This window comes from Ciconia boyciana, chromosome 1 (genome assembly GCF_034638445.1).
Source record: "Ciconia boyciana chromosome 1, ASM3463844v1, whole genome shotgun sequence".
In the NCBI taxonomy this organism is placed as follows: Eukaryota; Metazoa; Chordata; class Aves; order Ciconiiformes; family Ciconiidae; genus Ciconia; species Ciconia boyciana.
The window spans coordinates 213,130,983-213,157,489 of NC_132934.1; the positions used below are offsets into that span (position 1 = coordinate 213,130,983).

The following is a 26,507-nucleotide window of genomic DNA, read 5'->3' on the forward strand; positions in this document are numbered from 1 at the left end:
TCTCCTTTGTAGCAACAAGGACCAAAAAGCTTTCGTGGTTTTTTTTCCAGTGAAAGCTGATCATCTCATCTAAGCCACCTGACACCAGGAACTGGGGGTTTCATGGAAGCAGCCCCTGTTATGGTGAATCTTGTCAGGCAGCACAGAGCTATCTATTTTCTTTTTCACCAGCAGCAGCTACTGATGTATTCATAACTGTAAAAGGCAGAAGGATGGAAGGAGAGCTTATAGCTAGGGGAGAGGACAGCATGTTGCCTCTGAGTGCTGGGAGGCACAGTGGGATTGTTCTTCCTTTTCAAAAACTCCTGGTGCTCCCACTGGGATGGAGTCTTGACCTAAGCTTTTATTTATACTGAATTCTTCCTAATGATAAAATAATGCCACAAATTAATGTGCTTTATGCGACAGTAAAAGAAAGAAGCAATGCTGGGAACATGATCAATTAAAATAAACTAGGAGACCTTAAGAAGTCCTCCTTGACTGATTCAGCATTCCCTAAGTCCTGGGTTCAGAAATGCATGGAAACATGAAGGAAATAAAAAAGGAGAGGAAGAATCTGTACAAATTAATACCTTAAATCTATCTTAAACTTATCTTACATTTTGGCTGAAAAAATAATGTCAGTAGGATTTAAGATTTGGCAAGGTAAATCAGAAATTAATTTTATTAGATGGTGTCTTTCATCATATAGAGTTCAAAGCAGGGTCTTTAGCTCCATTGTACAAAATCTGCAAGGGCATATTCACTCCACCACAACATTTATGTCATTTTCTATAGACTGGAAATACTGCAAATTCCAGACTAAATTTAATGACCGTGTGTTAAAAATGTCAACTTTTTAATGTGTTCATCTTTTGCTCTTTAATAGCATTTATCTTCTACTCCCTTTTTATTATTTATAAGATCTGAAGAATAAAACTGATGTATTTACTCCTTCTTGACATTAAGATCCACTTTTCCAAGAATGAGAATGGCAATTATTTGCACAAATCAGACAAATGGATATTCAAATAAAGATAGTTACCAGATCTGAGGCCAAAATGACCATACTGTTGCTCTGTAGAATTCAAACTTATTGAAGTGAATTTTTAAAAAATCTCAGATGTTCTGAGAAAGGCCTGCTCTTATTATATTGGTGAAAATTGGCATAAACAGATGCCATAAAAATTTTGTGGGTTTCAAGGAAATAGAATTACTCCAACGTACAATAAAGCAAGTAAAAGCAGATTGTGGATCAATACAATATAACGTCACTGGTGCAGCTATTTAAATATGGCACCAAAACAAGATGAGGAAATCAACTATAATTTATTTGGCTTCAAGCCTTTGCAATATGAAAGTGTTCTGAAACTAGATTTTTGCCATTATTCAGCTCAATTACATATGTTAATATGGTGTTCCCACACACATCCAAATAGTAGGTCACCAACAATTCACAATCCTATCTCATTCCAACATCAAAGTTGGCAGCAAAGAGTGAATATCTGGAGTTTAATATTTGAGGCTTATATGCTTGACTTTCAGATCATTTCAGCCATTTAGCAGCAGATCCAAGAAACAGGAGAGATGGGAGGAAAAATATTGCGTGTAGATGGAGTTGGGAGCCCTGCTCAGAGCAGCAGCAGCAGTGAGATGACGGTGAGTATACATTTGTTATTGCCCAGAAGGCCCCAGGAAAATTTTAGTGGAAACATTCATCACCAATTCATAAAATAAATAAAGCGGTGTCTCTTGATATATAATAAAAGGCACTGGGCCACATTCTTCTCCCAGTTATACCATTTTAGAAGTAGACTCATTCCCCTGTCCCAAATCCAGTTACTACACACCTCCTTGCCAAACTCTCAAGGCCAAGGATGGTTGCAATTGCTGGTCTCTACCGCACCACTGGACACTCAGAAGTGGAGCTAATCACAGCTGTCTTTTCAACCTTCCTGCTTATTTTCTATTGGAAAGCAACGTCAGGGAGTAGAAATTGGATGTTAAGCATGATCCTGCATCCAGGCTTTGTTCAGCGATGCTGCCCCACCACCGCTGAGCACTTTTCACCCGTATTGCGTCAACAGGCACCCGCAGGCGCCTCTGCTCTGCTCCAGAGCAGGTTGAGGACGTAGTCTTAGATCCAGCATGGCTTGTGGGAGCCAGAAGGACCTGGAAAGAACAGGAGGTGAATGAGGCCACAGAAGCTCCTTCTGTGGCCTCATTCACCTCCTGTTCTCTCCCCATATGGGTTTCTCCACCGGCAAGATGGGAATGACAGCTCACATATGTTTCCATGGCTCCGCCGTGCTCCTTACTCTCTGTGGCAGCCACCTGCCACCCCTCACTGCTGCCCATGGGTGCCTGGGGTTTCTCCTCCTGCCCTTCTCCGTGTCACAGGTGGGGGTCCCCATTTTGCACAGCCATCACGCAAAAAATTACAGCAATGATGACAGCACTGCTAACCGTTGGTTTGCCTTATCATTTTACGCAGACTTCAGGCTTCATTTTGCAAGTCCTACAGAAATGATGAAATTCATCAAAAACAAACCAGAACAGGGAGCAGCTGTGCTGAACCCCAATGTCCAGACTTTCCCTGGTAACTGCTCCTTATAAATACTATTGCCATGTGCAAATGCAGTTACAAACATGCGGTGAGCTGCCTGTCCTGTAGCAACAGAAAGGGAGTTCCCTGATTATCACCCTGTCATTTAATATTAAGTAAGTTTGCTAAGTTTGAGGACATCTCAAAGAATCGTTCAGCTTATCCCTACCCTAGAGCTCTAAGTCAGGAATTGTCCTTAACTCGGGAACTGCCCTTAACCCCAAAGTCCTTAGCCTGACACCATTGTTGTGGATAAAAAATTGTTTCTATGCACATCTGGAGATAATTATTTAGAAGGACCATTCCCAAACAGTCAGGTTAGATCTAACATCAGTATAAGAGTGCTGAATGGGGACCAAGGCATTTTTATTTTCCAGGCCTAGAGATGCAAAGTAAGCTATGTTTTTCCCCAAAAGAGCCACAATAAGCACAAGAAACTTGCATCTCTCCAATCAGAAACATCATGACTATCTAAACTACATCTGATTGGCCTCTTTAAAATCCTAGGACCCATATAATGCCCCCTTTTTTTTTTCATTCTTTAGTTTACAGAATAAACTGATAAGCTGCGAAAATATGCGCAATATACCATGTATTCTGAAAGTGCTCTAGTAGCTAGAGATATTAATAGACACAAGCATAGGCTAAGATAAAATATGAAATCATTTTCCTTTTGCTAGTAAAAATAAGTAAATTACATATCATTTAGGAAGTGATATAGAAACAAACTGCATAATCTACAGAAAAAGAGAACAAAATGCTCATTGAAGTAAAGCTTATTTATCACTTTATCTTGCACCCTGACACAGTACATGCTCAATCTATTTAATTACAGGAACAGAGAAATAGCAGAGAAATATGTACACATAACAGCAATGTTTCCAGTCCTACCTTGGTCGTGACAATGCACAGACAATCCATTCTGTAAATCTCCACAGGAGTGTATGTAAATCATAAAAACAAATCAGCAAGGGTGAGGAAAAGCTTTTGAACAGCATGAACAGAACCGGAGGCTTGAATCTGCACAGCCTGCTTTTCCAAGTGGGGCCCTCATAAGAAACTCGAGTCCTCCTCCACAATGCTAAAGGCAGTCATGATGCTCACAGGGATCAGAAAACCCACTAGAAATCGTCTCAAGCAAAACTTCCAGGTGGCTTATCAGGCTTGATTGCTGCATTGTTCAATCTGTGATCAAAATATTCTGTTGAATGGTATGCAGCCTTCTAAATGGGAAGATGAGAACCACAACAAGCACAAAAGAGCAAAAGCATCACATTTCAGCCCTGGCTCTGGTTTCACAATTCTGATCTGCTGTTTCAGTATACCCATAAGATTTCCTTTGCCAAGTCTCTCTCTCTCTCTCTCTCTCTCTCTCAATCTCTCTCCCTCTCGCTCTCTCCTTCCCTGTCTTTTTTTTTCTCCCCCCTCTCGCGCGCTCTCTCCCTCCTCTTTTCTACTAACTCCGAGCAAGCACAACACACACAACTATCGGGCCCATCTATCACAGCGCTGTCACTTCTCTGCCAAAACAACTGCTTTGGGTTGTAAGGGGTTTTATTAAGAGCATGATTCCTACAAACGCATATTGCTTGAAGTGCATGATTGAAACATTAAGGTGTGTGCGAGAGCTCATGCGTCACATCTACAATCACTCAGAATTACTAGGTCAGATTCGGATTCAGGAAGTGAATATAAATAACAGCTGGATAAGGCGAACTTTCAGAAAGTATAACAGAAAATAATCAGTCAGGGGAAAAAAAAAAGGGAATTGCATATTTACACATGCACACAGGTCTGTGAAGCGCAACAGTGATATAATTATAGTTTACCATCCATGGAAAAAAACCCCTCATTATATACATTATTCAAAGCTACAGAGGGGAACCTTTTTTTTTCCCCACTTATGAAAAATACATCAAAGTTTTAATTAAAAGAAAGCACACCGAACAACAGAGCTTAAAAACTCCTTAAGTTCTCTCCCAAACTTTTTCCTGCATCTTTGACAGATCCGCAGATTTAATCTATTTATTTCATGTCCTGTATGCTTTGCTCAGAGTTTTACAGACTGTTTAGCCCCCAAAGCCCTACCTTTCTTGCAGTGATGCTGGTGCAGAGCTTGCCTTTCAGGTGTCTTACATGAATCATCCTGAGTTAGAAAGCTCGCTGTCAGCTCCTAAAGTCTTCCCTCTCTTATACATAGAGGAAGAGAGAGAGAGAGAGAGAAGAAAGAGGGAGGGAGAGAGAAAGAGACACAGAAGGGGAAAGATATGTAAAATGAAAGCTCTGGCCAAAGAGAGAGGAAAATCAATGCTCCTATTCACTGGAAAAAAAAATACAGCCAACTGGACTGTTGACAGCAACAAGAGGAAACGTCTAGACACCCATACATTACAATTCACCTTTTCAACACACTGGACAGCACAATTCCCCCTGGGTGCTTTGCTGAGGATCTCTCATTCTCACTCAGGGCTAAAATATGTTTTCAATAAAATAAGCCTTTCCAAGAAAATAAAAGGATATTTAAGAGTCATCTCTCTTCCATAAATTACTCAGGTTATAACCCTAATATTCTTGTGATTGCTAAAGCAGCAAGAGGCTCAGTAAATGACACACATTATTTTGCCAAAATGAGGTCACTGCTACCAAAGTTACAAAATCCATAGTGAATCAGATATGTGGTCAGAGAGCAACCAACCCTCCCCCAACTATTAAAGTGTTGGTGGATGTAACATCTTAAAGAGAAAGTCTCCAGAGCACTTACGACTGCGTCTAAAACTTTAACTCACTCTAAGCAACCACATGTGCACAAAACAAACTTGATTTCTGTTTACAGGCTGTACTGGAACCTGCATGTTTTCTCCCTACTGAGGTTTAGTCCAGTAGCCAAACATTCAGACAAGTTTATTAAACTATAGATTATATGAAACAGGGAACTTTTCAAACATCCTTGAAGAGCCAACTAGCCATCTACTTAAGAACAAATTAACCCATTAAGACGGTCTAACCTAAACCATGCTTGTGCTCTAAGCATGATAGGGTAAAAGGGAATTCAGTTAACTCTAAAATCAGGAGATATTTTAACACTTAGATGTAAAGCATCCAACAGTTTGTTCTCTCCCGATTGATAGACTCAGGCTGATCTAGTAAGGTGTGAAACATTTCCATACATATAATTACCTAATGACTTGGCTGTAAAATTTCATATCATACTTGAAACTGGCATATGGGGATATATTTTGAAATTGGTCTCCAAGTGCATGATCTGTAAATGCTTCTACTTGCAAGTAACACTACTCCTGTGAGCTGGTCCCAGTGAATTCATGATCCTATTTACAGTTTCTATGAAAAACAGAAGGTTTGAACCCTTTGAGACTGTTTATGTGAACAACATGACTCATGTGTGTCTGGGAAAATCAGGCTCCATCAGTGTACCTAAAAGCTTCCTCCTGCATTCCTCCGATTTTTGAGTGTCACCTTCACCAATGAGCATTTAACAGCACAGGATTTGCCCGTGTGCTACCCAAGCTTAGTGCACCGTTGAGCGGCATGGTCTCTGAAATACTGCCACCTGCTTTTTACCCTCAGAATCTCCTGTGGCCCCAGACAGAAGAGACCCATGCTTTTGGGGACACAGACCTCAGCTCCATCCTTCCACAGGCTCGTTTTGGTTGCCAGAGCTCCTGGTCATAGCTTCTAACACACATCTATCGATGACAACGTCAGGACTGTGGTTGGGAACAGATGACTGTCAATGGGTCTCCAGTGTTTCTCCCAAGTATACAGTTCCTCATTTTCATTAATTACCCATCCCAAACCCAAAAAAGAGGCTGAGCTGCTCCATTTTGTTCTTCCAACTAGATACTTTTTCCATTCATTTTTTCTCCCCAAGCATAAGATTTTCAAATCCTTGGCACTGCTTTACCATTCATTAGCAACATCTCCTTCTGCTCTAATTTCTGCAGGTCATATTGCTGCTTAGTTCTATTTTTTCCTCTGCTCTTCCAGCCTTCGTGTTACCTGTACATATGATCATGATTGAAATCTACTATAGAAAGACTTGACCCAAAAACCAAAGAAATTGAGAAGCAGCCATCTGGGGTGAAAAGAGATGCTTTCTAGTTGCTCGTAGTTGATTTAGATGGTCAAAAATAGCCTCTCCAATGAGCTCTGACTCTCAGAAAGACTTCATACAGAAAGAATAACAACTATTTCCCACTGTGATACCAGTGGCTCTGTGGAGCACTATGTGAAAACCACTTACCTATGTGGCTGCTTCCTTCTCTTCTGATTTTACCAAGGTGTCTATTTTTAAGTCATACAAAAACAAACAATATGAGGTGAGTGTGTGAAATGTGATGGTCTGCATAATGCGGTAGCTTAGACTGGACAATTTAATGCTCCTTTCTGGCATTAAAATCTTCACTGTATCCAGGTACTTCCACTTGGATAACCAAAGCATAGGGTTTAATTAGGCAGTTATATTTAGAACGAGAGTCTGTAACATCCAGCTGAACCGAATATTTGTAGAAGCAAGCTTCTGTAGAACCTAAAACCAATAGGAAGGATTCTATGGGTTTTTTTAATCTCTCATGACACATCCTTTTAAACATTTCTTAAATTCTTTTGAAACCCAAATATTATAGAGCAAAAACTGTAAAGAGAAACTGATTCTTTAAAAAAAGCAAAACTGGCTTCATTATTATCTCTAATTCAAACAGTAAAAATTAAGAAAAAAAAGAGTACTAGGTCTCCAAGTTTTTGAGTAGACACTAAGAAAGGAGACATCTACCAGACTACTAACACACCATTAGTAATGTCAGCATCTTGTAAAATTTAGCCAGTGACTATTTAGAGCTCTATGCACCTACACAGAGAACACATAAACACAAACATCCTCTTACAAATGTGGAGAAAGATTTCTTTACTCCTAGTGTATCTTAAATTGTGTACTACGGAGTACTTGTTGATGGTTTTAAATTGCCAGTCTTTCACATGGGGTTATATTCTCTTCTTTTCAAGTCCTATATTGCACCCAAACAAGCTACAAATAAATACTTTCCTGATTACGTCTCTTCCAAGAGGGCAACTGATGTAGTCATGAACTTATGTCTTTGTGGTCAGAGCTCATTTGTACCACTTGAGCCCAGTTCCAGCTAGGTTGCTGTGCATCACAATTGGTTAGTTAGTAGGTTAACACCAGGATACAAGTTATCTGACTAATTATATGCTAGAAGGGAAAATCTCATGAGACAGCCTCTTTATTAGGACTGTTTTGTGTTACAGGAAAAACAAAAAATGAGAAACTACTAATCTTGCAGATCCTCGATATGTAGTTAGAAGCTATATTACAGATGAAATGTGAGAATAAATCCTGCTGCAGCCAGGAAGAGAAGTTAATACAAATTTCAGAAGGTGTGAAGTTCTGTATACCTTAGTTGCTAAGAATTTTAATGCAGTTCCCAGACTGAACCAGAAGCCCATGAGTGCTGGTGTTAATTTAAAGATCAACAAATTAGCAATTCTTCCCCTCCTGACTGCAGCAGCCCTAACAGCAGCAGCTCTGCAACTGGCCTCAGGCCCATGAGAGTCTCGGGCAGAAGCTATAACAAGAATCATTCCCTTCTCCCATGCGTGGTAAATTTCATTGCTATTTAGCACAATCAGTGTTGGAGTCCTGACCAATTTCTCTAGCTGGCAGCTTTCTCAAAGAAAAGAAGATGACAATTTTTTGTTCCATAGGGTAGCACACACCTCGCTGCTCTGAGCCCTGCAAGTAGATGTAAAATGGGGGCAGGGAGAAGTGAAGGCTGGACAGGCAGCTCCGCTCCTTCATCACAAGGACTCCACACCCAAGTGGCCACGGCGGCTCCAGGCTAAGCAGCCACAGAAAAATTTATTTTCTGCTTCACAGCTGTGGAGGGGATCCCCTCTCTTCCTGCCCCAAGCACATGCCCAGCTTACCATCCTTTTATTCAGTATGTGGGAGCTTACACCACTTTAGCCAAGCACTGCTCCAGCACTCAAAAGCAAGCTTTGCATGTCCAGAAAAGGGCAACGAAGCTGGTGAAGGGTCTGGAGCACAAGTCTGATGAGGAGCGGCCGAGGGAACTGGGGCTGTATTGCTCTCTACAACTACCTGAAAGGAGGTTGTAGTGAGGTGGGTGTCAGTCTCTTCTCCCAAGTAACAAGTGATAGGACAACAGGAAATGGCCTCAAGTTGCGCCAGGGGAGGTTTAGACTGGATATTAGGAAATTTTACTTCACTGAAAGGGTTATCAAGCATTGGAAGAGGCTGCCCAGGGAAGTGGTTGAGTCGCCATCCCTGAAGGTATTTAAAATACCTGTTGATGTGGTGCTTAGGGACATGGTGTAGCGGTGGACTTGGTAGTGTTATGTTTATGGTTGGACTTGATGATCTTAAAGGTCTTTTCCAACCTATACAATTCTGTGATTCTGTGACTCTGTGAAAAAAGCTATTTTTGTTTTTTTTTAATAGACAACATGCACTTTGCAGGTTCTGTCTGCTGAGGGCCTTATTGTAATACCTGGTCCTTGGCTGCTGCAGCCGGTGTTGTGTAAAATCATTTGCCTTCAAGGATGCTCAGTGGCACAGCAGGTTGGCTGCCTCCCTTCCTCTCCAGGAGTCAGGGTAATCAAAGGATCACAGGATACGTGACAATGGAAAGGACCTGAGGATGTCTTCATTCCAACCTCCCGCTCAAAGTAGGTTCAGCAGTGAGGTCTGATCAGGTTATTCAGACCATTATCCAGTCTGGTCTTGAAAATCTCCAAAGATGGAGACCATGCAACCTCTCTAGTAGTCTCATTCCCACAAACTCACCAGCTTATAGGCCTATGAGAAGAGGGTGAGGCAAGCTGGGAACAGAGTATGACTTATAGAGTTGTAAGAAACACACATTCATAATCACAGGGTGTAGAACAGAGCACTGGGAAAGGTTCTTGAGCCATCCTACAGCTCTGAAGGGCCTTGGATAAGCTAGCCTTTTGAAAGCTCTGCAACCTTCATTAATTTAAAACTTATGCCTAATGTTTTATGTATCTATTATTTCTCATACAAAGCCATAATTGTTTTCTCTTGCTTCCCAGAAATCCCTTATTCAGAATGAAACAGAATTGCTTCAGTTACAAATGCTCCACCAGCTTTATGCAGGCTGGGATGCTCTGCAATAGAAACACACAATACTCAAGGGCAATATGTCCTGAAGTGGCTCTTGGCTCTCAAGGTCCATGGTGAGTGAAGAGTTCATTTTCATTCTTGAACATTCTGCCTGGGGAAGTAAATCTAACAACCAATTGATCATCAGCAACTGAAAAGCTCTGGTGTGTATGTTTAAACATGTAGCCAGTCCTAAATAGCTATGTGTCACTGTCATAGCAGCGTGCCACAGACACTCAAGCACAGTCACTTGAAAAAGAAGTCAGACAAAATGAGTCTTTCAAATGAACTGACACACTAAACCACAAGTTCCAGGAAATGAAAACAAAACATCTGCTATCTGCTATCCCATGGTACTGGGAACTGAAGAAAATACCACTCACAGCTCTGAATGTCTTAGAGTTTGGCAACGGAATTGCCAATTTTTGGAGTTTACTCTCATGTATGCTTTGTGCTGGAGAGCTACAACCAGCATGAAAATGGAGTATGTAAAATTGCTGACAGAGAAACACTGAGTCCAGGAGTTCGCAGTATCATGACTCTAAGTAGAGAAGATGGTGCATTCTTAGGCATTCATACTGGAAATGATTTTGTGAAAATGGGCTGAGATCCACTACATCCCATGATTTCTACATCCTCATGGACACAATGTATTTAGGGCATATATCAAGCTTTTGATAATTCCTTGCTTTGGGGAAATAATTTCCTCCATAAATATAGGGGCAAATTTCAATGAGTATACATGGTTTTGTATTTCAACTCTCAAGTAGCACCATGGTCCTATACGGTATAAAAGTTTTCTGATCAACTGGGAACACAGCAACACAAGAAACTCAAAGTTATGCTAAACAATTAGTTCTTTAGATCTTGAAAAGTTAACGAACAGAGAAATCGAGCTAGAAATTTAAACAAAGCCCATGGAAAAGCCTTAGACAAGAGGAATAATCTGCAAGTTTCCACTGTCAGAAACAACTTTTGCTGAAGTCTACAAGGTATCACATAAGCATGCCAACTCAATTAATGTCTGTTTTCTTTTCATCATGTTTCCAGCTTGCTAACTTTAAAAGAAAACTTAATAATTTTCTTTCACTTAGAAAAGAAAAAATACACAATGACTTCAAGACTGAAACTCTACATAATAATACCTAAGCCCAAGAGAATTGTTCCAGCCAAGTTGTGAACCTATGAAAATAATGGAGATATTATAATGAAACACTCATAACTTCACCATTGCAAGCAGCAAGACTGTTACAAAGAGAAGGGTAACATACCCCCTTACCACAGTCATGAAGTCATATTGCTTCATGTATTATTCAGCGTGGTTTTATGGTAGGTATCATTAGACTGCCCATACAAAAATCATCACTTCGCTGACATTCATGTTCTTCCATACTGACTCCAGACCAAAAATAAACTACAACGCACACTGAGACAGTGAAAACACCTTGAATAAAATGTACTAACTGTGCAACACTTAGACTTCAAAAATACCCTGAAATGAAAACATCTTCAGATCAGCAATCCTGTAGAACCACCACTGATATTAACAATCTTTTTACATTAAAATAAAAAAGAAATCTGGCCTAGGACAGCATAAAATGTACAGGGCTAGTAACGTACAGCAATAAATTGCAGCCATAAGCCTCATTCAAATGTGGTAATGTACGTGCAGTCATTAAGCAGCAAAAAAATGACTGCAGGAGCTCAAATTCAATGTATTCTACACATTTCACCTCCATCAAAACTAGACTAAATAAGGATTTCCTTCTCCATCACAAAAGAGTAGACTATACCTTTGTCTTCATGTCTACCACACAATTTTCATAAGTCTGGTTCTCCTTATCCTGTTCACCACATTGTCCAGATCCTTCTGATCCATTGGAGGCTGCAGACTAAAGAGGGAGAAAAAAAATCAAATAAAGTAGCTGAAATGTTCACTATAATTCTATCACACTTAAATGTAAAGATTAGCATGCACATACAAAAGCATAGCCTGAATTCAGATAAATATCAGGTGGCTCACACATAAGATTTTCACCTCAATGTTTTGTTATGGAAAAATTTTCTGGCTTTAATCTTATAGCCACTCTCATGGAAGTCTGTGAAAGTCTTAATAGGCTAAATCTACAAGATAATGCTTATCATAATCTCTAGTTGACTTCAGAAGGCATTCAAGGTGCTTTGCAGCTCTCAGCATCAGAACATAGAGATAAGGAAGGAAATCAGTGCCCTGCCAAAAAGTCTCACGGACGGTAATGGGGTTCTCATCTGGAGTAGCTGCAGGAATAGATTTCCTTACAGCACCAACTGAATTACCTGGTTTGTTTTCTCATTTCTAATTCATGACATTATCCTAAGTCACATATTTTTGGAAGTGTTTCATACTTGTGTAGTAGTCATATTTGCAAATCTTTTAAATTCAAATGCTTTTTTTTGTCACCTTTCCTTCGTTTACACAGATTTCAATCTTATATTGCTTACAGAAAACCCTCATAAAATACATAGTATTTTTTCAAATAATATCTTTAATAGAAGATATAGTAAAGGGCTATATTTGGGTTTTCAATTTTCCTGCTGGAAATCTAATATATTATTGTCGATTTTGTATTAAGATAATAAATATTGTAAATGACATCTCTGTTTACAATGCTCTGCCCTGCAAAAATGTGCTTGAAGAGTTAGCTTTTGAATGAAACATGATAACTGCCACTAACTCGGATCTCAGAAAACTTCTGGGCACTTTGCAAGAGCACGAACAGGAACACAGAGTGAATTCAAACAGAGTACAGTGTCTTGTATCTGTCGGCACTGAGCATCTCAGACTCTGTGAGTGATTTAGACCCATCCTTTTTTAGCCTGTGCACCAGGAGTGCAGTCAATTTTAACACAACAGGAAAGAAATTGTTAGCATTTTAAGTACACCAACCATTGCCAGCACAACTTAGAGAACAACAAGCCAATGCCACAGAAACAGCCAAATCACATCCACATGTGCAAATGTTTTCCCCTCTGATACTAGATTGTTTATTTAGGGCTCCATCCAGCAAAAGACTGAATGCTGGCCCCAATCCAGCCAACTACTTAGGCACGTGCTTTTAACTTCACTGGAACCAACGGCATTAGTTCTGTGCTCCAGTTAAGAATGTGTTTAAATGTTGGATCAGGCCCAGCAGCTCAGCACTACATGGGGCTGAGCACACAGGACTCCATGCATGTCCTATCTAAAGTTTTAGCTTCTCTAACATGCTCGCAGTCACGGACAACCATGCATTCCTTCATCTTCTTTCTTGTCACTGACGGGTGTTGCATATCCCTCATTTGCAATCTGGAAGGGAGGAAGGGATAACAAGGCAACTGGGCCAAAATTATGCAGGAAGGCAAGGAACTGAACCCAGGTCTTGCATCTCACCTCAGAGCCTACAGAAAATCCAAGCAACTCCCTCAGTATTTCTTTCAGGAAGGGAAAACTGGTTTTACAAGGAGTAAAAAAGCATGCACAAAAATTTTCATTTCATGTTTGCTTTCTTTGAATACCTGACATAAATGTTTACCATTGTTATTATTTACAGGCAACAATATAAACTATGCAAATCAATATATTATTTATTTGCTCTAATCATCAAGACCAAACTCTGCCTGATCCTAAAGGAGCTAAGTTTCTGCAAATTCTCAAAAGGGGTTTGACAAATTTCAGCAGAAACTACAGACTGCATGGCAGCATTTATCAAATGAGTGCAGCTGCAATATCAGATAAGGAACTTTAGTTTGTTTATATTTTACATTTTTTTTTTCCTCAAATTTTTCACCAGTAGCTGACTCCAGTATTTTGAAAGAACATGAAACAATGTCATAAGATGCTATGCAATGTCTCAGTTGTTTTCCTTAGGGAAATGGGTCACAGATTAATTGTGAAGAGCAGCAAACCAAGGGCATGAGGAGGGTACAAAGAGCTCAAGTAAGAGTAATTGTAATAACATCTCTCTGTTCCAGTGTATTAAGGTTCAATAAGCATTAGCAGAATAATATATGGTTCCCAAACTTGAACAAAGTATACGTTAGCAATCTATCTGAAAACCAGTAGCCATTTAACTTTGTGTTATGACATAAACGGGACTGTATAATGCAAGAGGCAAAAAGGATACTTGTTGTGTGTTGTGATAGATTTATTAAAAACTAGCATTCTTGGATCTGAGTCTTTTCTTATTCTTGATTACATACAATCCTCCTTTTAGAGGCTAACCAAAAGCCTACGCTGTCTAAAATTATTTGTACACTTTTGTCATGGTTTAACCCCAGCCAGCAACTAAGCACCACACAACCAGTCACTCCCACCCGGTGGGATGGGGGAGAGAATCAGAAGAGCAAAAGTAAGAAAACTCGTGGGTTGAGATAAGAACAGTTTAATAATTTAAGTGAAATTTTAATAATAATAATAATAATAATAATAATAATAATAATAATAATAATAAACAACTGAATGAGAAGCAAAACAATGAGAGAGAGAGGAACAAAACCTAGGAAAAACAAGTGATGCAACCGCTCACCACCTGCTCACCACCCACTGACCGATGCCCAGCCAGTCCCCAAGCAGTGATCGCTGCCCCCCGGCCACCTCCCCCCAGTTTCTATACTGATCATGACGCCATATGGTATGGAACAGCCCTTTGGCCAGTTGGGGTCAGTGTCCTGGCTGTGCCCCCTCCCAGCTTCTCGTGCACCTGGCAGAGCATGGGAAGCTGAAAAGTCCTTGACCAGTGTAAGCACTGCTTAGCAACAGCTAAAACATCAGTGTGTTATCAACATTATTCTCATCCTAAACCCAGAACACAGCACTATAGCAGCTACTAGGAAGAAAATTAACTCTATCCCAGCTGAAACCAGGACAACTTTATATCCAAAAGCTGCCTACTCATGCAAAATAAGTATTTTAGCAACACCTCATTATTCCTGAACCGTGCGGGTCACCACGAGAAGCAGAGCTGGCAGCCCCAGGGTGACACAGTATGAATGCAGTGGAGCATGTTCACCATGCTCTTACCTCCTTGTAGGAGGTTCTGGAAATAATGACTTCAAGCTTGAATTAAAACCACTGACCAAAGTCTAAACTTTTTATCAGACCCCTGTATCTAGAAGGCTGGTAGTTGGAACAACTCTATCTTCCTCTTCACACAGAAAATATTACCTTATTCTGTTCAAGTTGGTCAGAAAAAGAGAGTTTACAAGCAAATGTTGCAAAAGAAGATTAAAACTTCACTTGGTAACTTTGCTCACATGGGTAGTAACCATGAGAATTGTAGATCACACCAAAAGCAAGCTTCCAATTTTGTGTATAATTAATGCTAATCTATTTAGATTATAATTAGCAGGGACTATTTAGACTGTAATCTCTTCAGGGCAATGTCTCTCTCATTGTGCAAACTTACAGCATTATTTAAATGTTTATTAATAAAACAGTAATCACATTAACTACCTTGTTAATTTTATCTAATTTTAACAGTGCTCAGCAAAGCTTTTCTGTGTTTATAACACATCTTTCCTGTAGCTTATTAGGACATGCACAATCATCACAGTCAACCATCAACAAAATTCTTGCTGATGGTTTTTTTGCCAAAGTATACAGTTATGCATTATGAAAGACTTGTCACTGGTTCCACCTTCAGCAGGCAGCATGTTCCTGTTGATGTCTGAGCCAGCAACCAGCCAGAAGGAGCACCTGCCCTCATAGGCAATTATGGCATATGGGGTTTCCAAGAGTTCCTACAGGAGGTCTTCCTATAGCAGCCAAACCCTGTAACAGCTGATCAATTCTCCAGTCTATTGTTTGGCTCCAGAATTTATACCTAATGTATCAATATGAGGTACTTGTAACCATCCACAATAGTTACCATGTTTACCTCTCAGGCTGAGGCCCAAATAAACGTACATTCAAACCTTATTCTGCTCTTCCATGCTCTTGGATGTTGCTGCCAGGACTTTGAATTTATTTACACACACACCTGTATGGGATATTTTCGAAGGCACATGTACCACTTTGTGGCTAGAAAATGCTGATCAGCTTTGCAAAGGCACCAGGAGCACCAGTGGGAGTGTGGGGGAGCTGCAGCCCACGAGCTTACATAAATCTGCACCTGTGTGCTGGCTTTGGCTGGGATACAGTTAATTTTCTTCACAGTACCTAGTATGGGGTTACGTTTTGGATTTGTGCTGAAAAGTGTTGATAACCCAGGGATGTTTCCGTTACTGCTGAGCAGTGCTGACACAGAGCCAAGGCCTTTGCTGCTTCTCACCCCACCCCACCAGCGAGGAGGCTGGGGGGCACAAGGAGTTGGGAGGGGGCACAGCCGGGACAGCTGACCCCAACTGACCAAAGGGCTATTCCATACCATATGGCGTCATGCTCAGCATAGAAAGCTGGGGGAAGAAGAAGGAAGGGGGGACATTCGGAGTGACGGCGTTTGTCTTCCCAAGTCACCGTTACGCGTGATGGAGCCCTGCTTTCCTGGAGATGGCTGAACACCTGCCTGCCCATGGGAAGCAGTGAATGAATTCCTTGCTTTGCTTTGCTTGTGTGCGCAGCTTTTGCTTTACCTATTAAACTGTCTTTATCTCAACCTACGAGTTTTCTCACTTTTATTTTTCTGATTCTCTCCCCCACCCCCCGGCGGGAGTGAGTGAGCGGCTGCGTGGGGCTTGGTTGCTGGCTGGGGCTAAACCACAACAAACTGCCTTAGGGTTCAGAGAGCTAATGCACCTTCTCCTACAGCCGGCAGCTTAGGGAATGCTCTCCTGTGTGCTTTTAGAGAGAAATTCAAAACAGAAGCTGATCTGAGAATTCTTTTGGCATTTTGTATCACGAATTGGTAGCTCTGCTCCAGTCCCATGAGAAGCTGTAGATAAATGCCAGCTTGCCCCAAATGATTTACATTAAGAGAGGAAAGGTATAAAAAAACAGTGATCTGTTAACTTTTGGATGCCAATATCTGTCAAGAAATCTATTATCTTGGTAATCAAATGCTCCCAGGAATATATAGTGCTGAGAGACACTGCTTTTATTTAATTAACTTTTTCAAAAGTAAGCATTTTAAAAAATCATTAGACTATTTTAAAAGCTACAGGGGGAAAGTAAAATACAACATGACATATGCTGGAATTATCCATTTTACAGGACATTGATGTAAATTAATGCATTTTTCAGCTATGCTGGAGTAGGAAGCAACCTGAGCTGAACTGAGATGGACAGCAGACTGATATTAGCAAAGAACGCAGCACACCTCTGCGCCAGGGTAGAGCCAACCCCACTCGTGCTGTGCTCAAGCCATGTGTTAACTAAAACTGGATGCAAGTCAAGTTCATCCTTTGCAACATGCCAGCAATAGCAAGAACGCCTTCTGTGTCTGTGACCCATCCACCCAGGGCTCCACCTTTCTGCTGTACCTAGGCAGAGTTCACAGCTCTCCTAAATAAATGTATTGTGAGCATCTCAGTTTTGGCTCCTGCTGCTGACAATCTTGGACCACAAAAAAAAAAATGTTGTACGTCTTGGATGGTTTGTGGGAGACAAAGCGTCGTTGGGGACTTGAAGAGTTTTTCCTGCAATGAAATGCAGAGGAATAATCCTAGAGACCATAAGATGTGCTTTCCTTTTTCTGTACCCTGCTAGTCCTATTTCTACGCTTCTTATAGTCCTTATTACAGGAAGAAATATAATTTAGAAAATTTTTTGGCAGGAATTAACTTTCACCAATATCACAGATGACTGAAAACTCAGACAATCCCAGAGCAGGCCATGCTAGAAACTAAAATCAGAAATATAATACCACAGAAGCCAGGCAGAGTTTCATTTGCTTAAGCTGGGCCTAAATTTCAGTCCAGAAATAATATAGCAGAGCTCTCTTCTTGTCCACAAAATCCTTCAAAAAAGAAGGGGCCTAATCAAGTGTTTCTGAAGCCCTTTAGAGAAGCATGTTTCAGTATCCCCAGTCAAATCATTTAGTCATCAGAAAGGATTTTGTTTGTATTTCCATGTTATGGTTTCTGGTTTGTTGTTTGAAGATGTCAAGGTTTGCTCCACATCACATTGCATTAGCTCAGTCTTTGCAGCTGTCTCAAGTCAGGGTGATGTTGCACATTGATACAAGGTCTCAGGGCCAAACCCTGCAAGAATGTCACTGCAGTCCCTTCTGCACCAGTCTTCCCAATATGACCAGTAAATGTGAATGGAGAAAAGAAAAATATACATTTGGGCATGGATTTTACTGTACAAATCACACCACGAGTGTTTGAAATTTTTTTTATTGTGTTTGGAAGTGAGCATAAATATCACAATAATATTTATTTTACCCTGGGATTTTTATGATTCCACTTTAGCTAATATGGATTCAACCTTTCAGATTTTATGACAGACTTAAAGAGTGTTAGAGCTCAGGAACAATTATGTGACTGTGGGCTTGTGTTTCAGAAAGGTCAGCATCTGATTTAATGCTGCTCCACCCTCCTGAACACTAGTCTTGCTCTCAGTGTGTTGCTGCATGTCAGAATGTCACTAGAGAACTTTGCATTTGCTCATCCCCGATACAGATTTGACCACCCGTCTCAAAGCTATCGTCCAAGCTACCAGTTAGTAGTCGCTTTGGCTGGGCTAACACAAAGCCTATACTGAAACCCGCTCTCCCTGATTATCCATGTCATAATTATCCAGTTGCACTGTGACTCTGGTCTGGGGCAAGACAATTGACTTTCCAGGCAGGAAATTCAGGCGGGGAGGAGACACTAGCTCATGCTTCAGCTTTTCTCCTCCCGGACAGAGTTCAGATGAAGCTGGCTGGAGTCAGTTGGCTCCACAAAGTCAAGCCTTGTGACCAACCAGAAGACACACCCAGGAGCTTCATCCTGCTGATCCAGGCTCCATCTCCTGTGTCGCTCAGGCAGAGTTTTATTTTCAGCTGGGCTACAAACAAGGCACTCGTGTGTCTCCTTTTCCAGGGAGCAGAGTGTCGCTAAGGTCACACAGTGGTGGACTCTGCCAAGTGCAATGATTCATGCAGTGGGGAGGAACCATGGCACTGTGCAGTGACCAGAGTCTTTACAAACACAAGCTTCTCCCCTGCTGACACCTGGCACACCAAATACTGGTGGTTGGAAGGATCTGCCGACCTGCTGCATGTGGCAAAGAGGAAAACTGAGCAAGAAGAGCATTCCAAAGATGCACCCAGCTGCAAGGATGAAGAAATAAATGATTCACAGTTCAGCTGCATGAGAATGAGACTCGAAGCATGAGACTGGACAGATTGGTTACAGTTTTCAGGCAAAGACCCACCCTTGCTGTAGCTCCATGCCAGGCAGCTATCCACATAAGAAATTGAGACAATTAACTTATTTAGGGCTGAGTTCTTACCCTGATAGACTACTTCCCAAAACATTCTTGGCAACAGTGTTATCAAATGCCATAAGGCAAATTCAGACGCCTCTGAGCATGAGAATGAATGAGGTGAAAACTTAAAACAAATAAATGCATTTCCCTCCGCTCACTGGGATTCAGTCAGAACCTGACGCTCATTCTCCCCATTCCTTACCTTTCAGCCATCAGTCTGCACTTTGCTGGGCATAAAGAAGATGAAATATGAAGAGTAATTTGAGATATTAAAGATCTATTTCTTTCAAATAATGCAGAAGCTATTACTGAATTCTCCTGAAGGCTGGAGGAAAAGGACTAGAAAAATTAAAAGGCTGAACATAATTAATGAATGCTCATTTAGAACTGGCTATCATACAACATCTTGGAAGCTAAATTTACAGCTGAAAGGGCAGGATGTATGCAGAAACGGGCTCTGGAAGGAGCTCCATGTGCACTGTGTCAAGCTGGGGGGAAAGATAGGGAGTTGTGGTTGCAGGAGGTCCCTTCAAGCACGGAGTGATGACACCTGCCAAAAGCCCCTTCGAGCAGAAAGGTCAGCTGCAGTAAGAATAACATGTGAAAGCACATGGTTTGATTCCAGTTGTGCCCATCTGCATACATTTTATTCATGAGCTTCAGTGGAGTCCCTTCACATTTAAGCCCATATTAGTGAAATCACAATCTTGCCCTGAAAATACAAGCGGACCACAGCTGGAAGCAAATGCAAATACTTGGAAACAGAAAACATAAAGTAAGTCATTAAATGTAAGAGAAAACATGACTAATTATTTTAAATTAAATAATATTTGCATGATATTTTAATTAGCAAGGATAATGCTTATTTTACTTACGTAGAAGTTCTGGATACATAAATTCCAACCTACATATTTCAGTTGCCATAACAACTTGATACATTTATTCTCATGTAATTTTTTATTGCATCAGTGCGGCTTTTTTTTTAAACAACAACAAAAAAACCCAACTGCTTTGGTTGCTACAATAACGCAATATTTTTTAATTGTTCTTTTCACATTTAATTCTTCTTGAAACCGATATACTTTCCCTCCAAAGATGTTCACAGCACAGTATGGGAATTTCACTACCAATTCCAGGGCTCAGTGCTGGGTTTGCCAGAAATCCCAAGGATATGTACAGCCCTTTAGCTCAAACTGCTACTTCAGTGGTCCCCCTTAGGACACTAGTCACATGGCTTGAGGTCAAGATCTGAACAGGAGACCTACACAGTAACAGCCCCCAGTTGGTGCATTTTCCCCTGAAAACCAGAAAAAAATTAAATGAACGCTAGACTCTTCAGGTGCATAGCTATAGTAGGTGCAGTAGATTTGAGGCAGTGGTGGCAGCAAACATAGCTGCAGAGATGCAAAACATTTAAGTAAATCACTGCAGTGCTCTTCAGGCCAGGAGGATATTACAGAGCAGTTTCCATGTTTCATACACACTGGTGTAGCACATGATGAGCTAGACTTCACTTTTATCCAGGAGCAGAACCGATTCCTAAACTCTTGGGGCCTCCAAGGAGCTGGCTCGAATCTTTTTACAAATCAAGACAATCAAATGGTATCATGATGGGAGGAACAGAAAGGATGAGGGTGGCCTTTCTCCTCACCATCTCCAGCTAGCTGTGCAGCGTAGCAGATCCTGCTGTTGCCTGTTCACTTTTCCCAGCTCTGCATCACTGCAAATGGACCCATTTCGATTAAATTGCAATTATCTAACTGCTGATGTTGCATTGCTATCTGGTTCCCTGTAACAATCATAATGAGAGAGGCTGTATTAATTAATAACAATTATATTAAGGTGCAAGTTGAGGAACTGCTTGGTAACCATTGTTCCGTACAGCTGGCATGGAGTGACCTCAGACTAGAGATAATAGGGCTTTTATGAATGTAAGGTTAGAGTTTTTGATGGAAAAGAACTAGTGCAATGGCTCCTGTGGACCGCCTTGGCCTTTGGGGGCAGCTCTTCATTTACTGCTAACCATAATAGCCTCTACTTTGGTCAGGAGAGCTATGACAATTGCTTTCAGAGGACTGTATCCCTCTTAGTTCTCAAGAGAACAAGAGTGTGCACGTGGTACCACACACAGTTTAGGACAAGCTCTAGCACTGTATTTTTACTATGACAAGCCTCGTATCTCTTTTTGTTTCTGATCATACTATTCCCCATTATAAAATTTATATGTAAGATGTTAAAGTAAGAAAAAAAATATATAATAGAATTATAACAACTCCAAATAGGAGAAACACCCAATAGTGCTAGGTACTGCATGATAACCTTGCAGGAAATACATTAGACAAGAAGTCATTTAGATGATGTGATTGAATTCTGATTTATCTCATGATGCACTGCAGGTCCATAGCAAATCCAAGAATAGAATCCAATCTCCTGTCTCCACCACTGGCCCACACAGTCTCTTCCTATTTACACATACCTCCAGAGAAATTACCGAGGAGGAAACTACCCACATTTCACTTGAGATTAAAGTTTGTGGCCGATCTTGCCAGAAATGGTGAATTTAAGTCAGACTACTCAATAGCAGTAATAAAACCAGTCCCATTTTGAGAACAGGGCTGATATGTCATAAAATGATACTTAGGAAGACCAAAGGTGTTTTACATTCATGCAAGGATATAAAGCCAGTATTAAAGACAAGAAAAGAAAAAAACAAAACACACAAAATCAAAACACTGGAGAATATTGTAATGACTTTTACTTCTTGAGATAGTTTTGCTTGAAGCATCCTAAACCTTGGTGTAGAAGAATATTTGTTTCAGCCAGAGCCATAGGGAGGGGAAGTAAGCAGTGGCTGTCATTACAGTGGCAGGCTGCCTTGCTAAGTCATGGCTGCTGAGCTACACATCATATATACTCATGCTGACATGCAAAAATACTGCAGCTAAACAAAACCTTTGGCAAAACACAGTGCCATTTCATCATTCAGCTTCCCTCCTACAGAGCATTACAAAATGCTTTTCGCCGATATATATAAAAGGAAAAGGACTCAAAAGGTAAGTTAAGCGGAATGACTCAGGTCATTAAATTGCAGAATACGTCATCATGCTCCCTAAATGTTGATAAACAGATGACAATGTGAAGTGAAAGGGAAAACAAATATTCCCTAAATACTTTGCAGTAGGTTGGGGCTCCACGGATCTGCCAGACAATTTCCTTTGTGACAACTGTCACGAGCTAAACGCTGGATAAGAATCTGCCACTGCTTAATGGAGAGATGGCAGAAACCTGTGCTTTCATATGAGGACTCATATTAGTGAAATCACAGAACTATTAAGAACTATTAACACTAGCCACTGACCAAGGTTATTAAAAAATTATGACTGTACAGGGATTTTGGCTTCTGTGAGCTTGAGGTTGTAGAAGCACAGAAGTGTAAGGGCAGCTGTTTAAATAAACATCACTGTCAACTGCATCGTGAGAAAAGGAGCAAATGCCTCATGTACCAGGCAATGCCAAGGGTGGTAGGGAGGAAGTCTCCCAGTCCATGAAATGCTCCTGCTACGCATACTACTTTACATAGCCCGTATGGTTCATGTATGTCCCCCTTGGGTTCCTACAGGGACCAGGAATCCTCCAGAGCTGCCAGCTGAAGTTGATATTTCTTTACTTGAGAAACAGTGCCCTCATCACAGCTCACTGACACCGAGGTCCAGATGACACTATCAGAAGGGGAGCCTGGATGAGGCAATAGATTCAGTCTCATGGAAACTGTCTCTGACTCTGCAACATCTCACGCTAAAGCTGTCTGCTACTTTATGCACTTGAAATGTGTCTAGGCAGCTTAGATATGTCTTTCTTCTTTTTGTTGGGATGTCTCTACCATCAAGGTGGCTGGCTCAGGTGGAGATGTACATATAGGCTTGGAGGAATGCCAGATGAAAAACTTATTTGAAAATATTTGAAAATATTTTCACTGGTGATGAATAATTGCTTGAAACATCCCCAATCACCTTTATGTACTAGTTACTCTACAACCTCACTTCTCACTAGCAGGGGCTCAAATTCCAATTCTGTTTGTATTCAGAAGCCTCATAAAAACACTGATGTTTGTTAATGTCAACAGCACACAGCCCTGTGTGCTGTTCTTTATATGTAGCGTATTCTTTACATCCTATTGCATTATTACTATGAGGTCAGCTTCACATTTCACTAGCTTATAACCAAAGCTGAAGTTAAGCAAGATCATCTTCTTAATACTTGTTTGTGCAGTACTTAGTAAAACAGAGTTCACAAGAGGTGCCCCTAAAAGCAATGGTCAATTCTAATATTGCACTTTTCAAGGTTACTGGCAAAAATGCAGTTTCTACTATTAAGACAAATATCTGCAATCAGTGATGTCATTTCACAGTTTGGAAACACCACAACGCCCATTCTCTTAGCTATGATTAACTAGGAATCTTCTTCCATGTATTTGTGACCAAGACTCTGGTCAAGATTTGCAAAGACAATCCAAGCCTTCGCCATCTTTTGGCTGGGCTGCAACAAAACACTGAGAAGCTGGACACAAAGTCCAAAGTTTTTCCAAGTTCACTACAATTTCAACAGAAAGCTGCAGCACTTCCCTCTGCTCAGCATTAGGCAAGGACATCAGATCAGTCCTCCCCTCTCTGTGACGGCTCTCCATACAACAGAGCATCAATACAAGGAGGTTTTTGGTCCTTGTCCAAGGGTAAGAAGATCATCACAAATTGCAAGTGAAGAGCAATATATGACAATTTTAATCCTCAAAAGTAACAGAAACATCCGCTGTGAATGCAAAGATATGTGCGTGTGTCAGGCACATTCCCTAGGTGGGAACAAAAGCAAGGAAGCCAACTAAGAAATAAAGTGATACTGAATGAACAAACAGCATTAAGAAATACACCCGTAACTGTAGAAGATGAACTGTTTCAGGCAACAGTGTAGTCAGCATCCTGAATACTGAAACCTCTAGTTACAGGCTTGCTGCTGACCTAGCAAAGATACCATTGGGTACCCTGGGAGCATTTACTGTCAAAAAAGTACAAGATAGCTCAAAAAAAGAATACTGATTACATAAGTGGAGGCATATGTCTGTCATGGATCTTCCTACTCCTTAGGAAGAGACAAAGTTGTCTGTTTTGTTACCGCTGGTTTTCTACAAACTACCACAACACCAAAAAATGTGTGAGAGAAGACACCAGTGTGATGTAATGAATGACCTGAAATCTCTCAGTAGATCTCTTCTCATTTTAATTAACAAATTTCAAATCACAAAGATCAAACTTGGTTTAGTGGTTCATTAAAACAATAACAATTTAATAGTTACCATTGCTGTTTCCACCAGAGTTTCAAAAACCTTCTTCTGAGAACTGTGCCATGTTTGGCTGGGACAGAGTTAATTTTCTTCACAGTAGCTAGTATGGGGCTATGCTTTGGATTTGTGCTGGAAACAGTGTTGGTAACCCAGGGATGTTTCCGTTACTGCTGAGCAGTGCTGACACAGAGTCAAGGCCTTTGCTGCTTCTCACCCCACCCCACCAGCGAGTAGGCTGGGGGGCACAAGGAGTTGGGAGGGGACACAGCCGGGACAGCTGACCCCAACTGACCAAAGGGACATTCCATACCATATGGCGTCATGCTCAGCATAGAGAGCTGGGGGAAGAAGAAGGAAGGGTGGGACATTTGGAGTGATGGTGTTTGTCTTCCCAAGTCACCGTTACATGTGATGGAGCCCTGCTTTCCTGGAGATGGCTGAACACCTGCCTGCCCGTGGGAAGGAGTGAATGAATTCCTTGGTTTGCTTTGCTTGTGTGCACGGCTTTTGCTTTAGCTATTAAACTGTCTTTTAAACCATCTTAAACTACCTATTAAACTTTCAACCCATGAGTTTTCTCGCTTTTACTCTTCTGAGTCTCTCCCCCACCCCACCAGGGGTGAGTGAGTGAGCGGCTCTGTGGTGCTTGGTTGCCAGCTGGGGTTAAACCACGATAGAACATGGACTTCAGATCCACTATGTCTGTTACTCCTAATTTAATTTTTTTTCTAGTTTGCACAGCAGCTGTTTGCCTTGTCTCTTCTTGGAAAGAGACACCTTGACTACCTGAAAGTGCTGAGCTAAAAAAAAAAATATACAGTGACAGGGCACAGCATTTCAGAAAACCAGGTAGGCTCCCCTACACTCGTGCAAAGAACTGGAGGGCCTGGGAAACCTTCATTGCTTTGGTTTGTTCTTTCAGCAAAGAAACTTTATGCAGCTGCAACAATGAACTAAACACCACTATTGGGGTTATAACTATGTAGTAACAAGGCTGACCTCTTGACAGAAAAGGAGCAGCAGCCATACATATCAGCCAAGCAGCGGCTGGAGTGCTGAGATCATTCACAGGCACAGAGAACCATCAATGGGTTCAACCATTTTTCCTCATTGGCATTGTGTAGGTCTATGCAGGCTGATGAAATCGTGAGATTCAGCTATTTTTTAAACAGGAGATACTTGAAGGTGTATTAAAAACTCAGTTTCAGAACTCATCTGTAAATCTAGTTTTCTGGGGTTTAGGGGGAATAGGGACCTCACAGAGATGTGAGGCTGCAGATATCCAGCCACAGATTTCATCTCATTCATGCTACTACATGGGGGTTCTGCTCCAACAAACTGTCCGTTTCAGTTCAGAACAACAAAAGTTGGAGAAACATGAGCAAACAGTGGGACAATATTGATCAGCAGGAGGAGAACATCATATCAGGAATGACTGCTATGTCTGCAACCACCTCTCTTTTGGGACAAAACACAATTTTAAAGATGAAATGAGAGCTCATTCTCACAGCTCTTTCTGAAGAGCTCATGTACAATGGAGGTGGCAATACCACAAAAGTTCCTCATTTAGTATGTCATGAAGAGCTGAAGAAGTGGACATGGAGGTCAGTTGCAACAGAAGTACAAGAGAAGACATGCAGAGAGGAGACAGGCCACGACAGGCCTTAAAAGTAAGACAAACAGAGTGGTGTTGATATGGTAGAAAGGTGAAAGTCAACAGAGGCTTCCAACAGCGAGGAAAATATAGTTAGAGAAATAAGCCCAGAAAGTGATCTCTATACAAGGCTGTTTGGATGGGTAAATCAATCAAGATTACATAGGAAAAAGAAACATGTTCCTGAAAGCTCTTTTCAGGAAGAAGGAGAATGGCTCAGAGTGAAATTCACTCCTTCACAGAACACAAAGGTCTAGACAAATGCTTTATTCATGATCCACCTAAACATTATAATGGCAAATAAGCAGTAAATTGTCTCGTCTCTAAACCAGGGGCAGTTTTCACTACAACCTGTTACAAATTAAAGTGGTACAGGTGACAGTTAAG

General features: G+C 41.0%; 1 protein-coding gene across 3 annotated transcripts in view; it reads right to left on the reverse strand.

The window, feature by feature from the left end:
- Positions 1–26,507, reverse strand: part of DLG2 (discs large MAGUK scaffold protein 2) — a 1,049,275-nt gene that overhangs the window by 886,507 nt on the left and 136,261 nt on the right. For all 3 annotated transcript variants that reach the window (XM_072850809.1, XM_072850805.1, XM_072850803.1), the window contains one exon: positions 11,555–11,653. In XM_072850809.1, the coding sequence (XP_072706910.1) occupies positions 11,555–11,653 (99 nt within the window). The remainder of the gene's footprint in view (positions 1–11,554; positions 11,654–26,507) is intronic.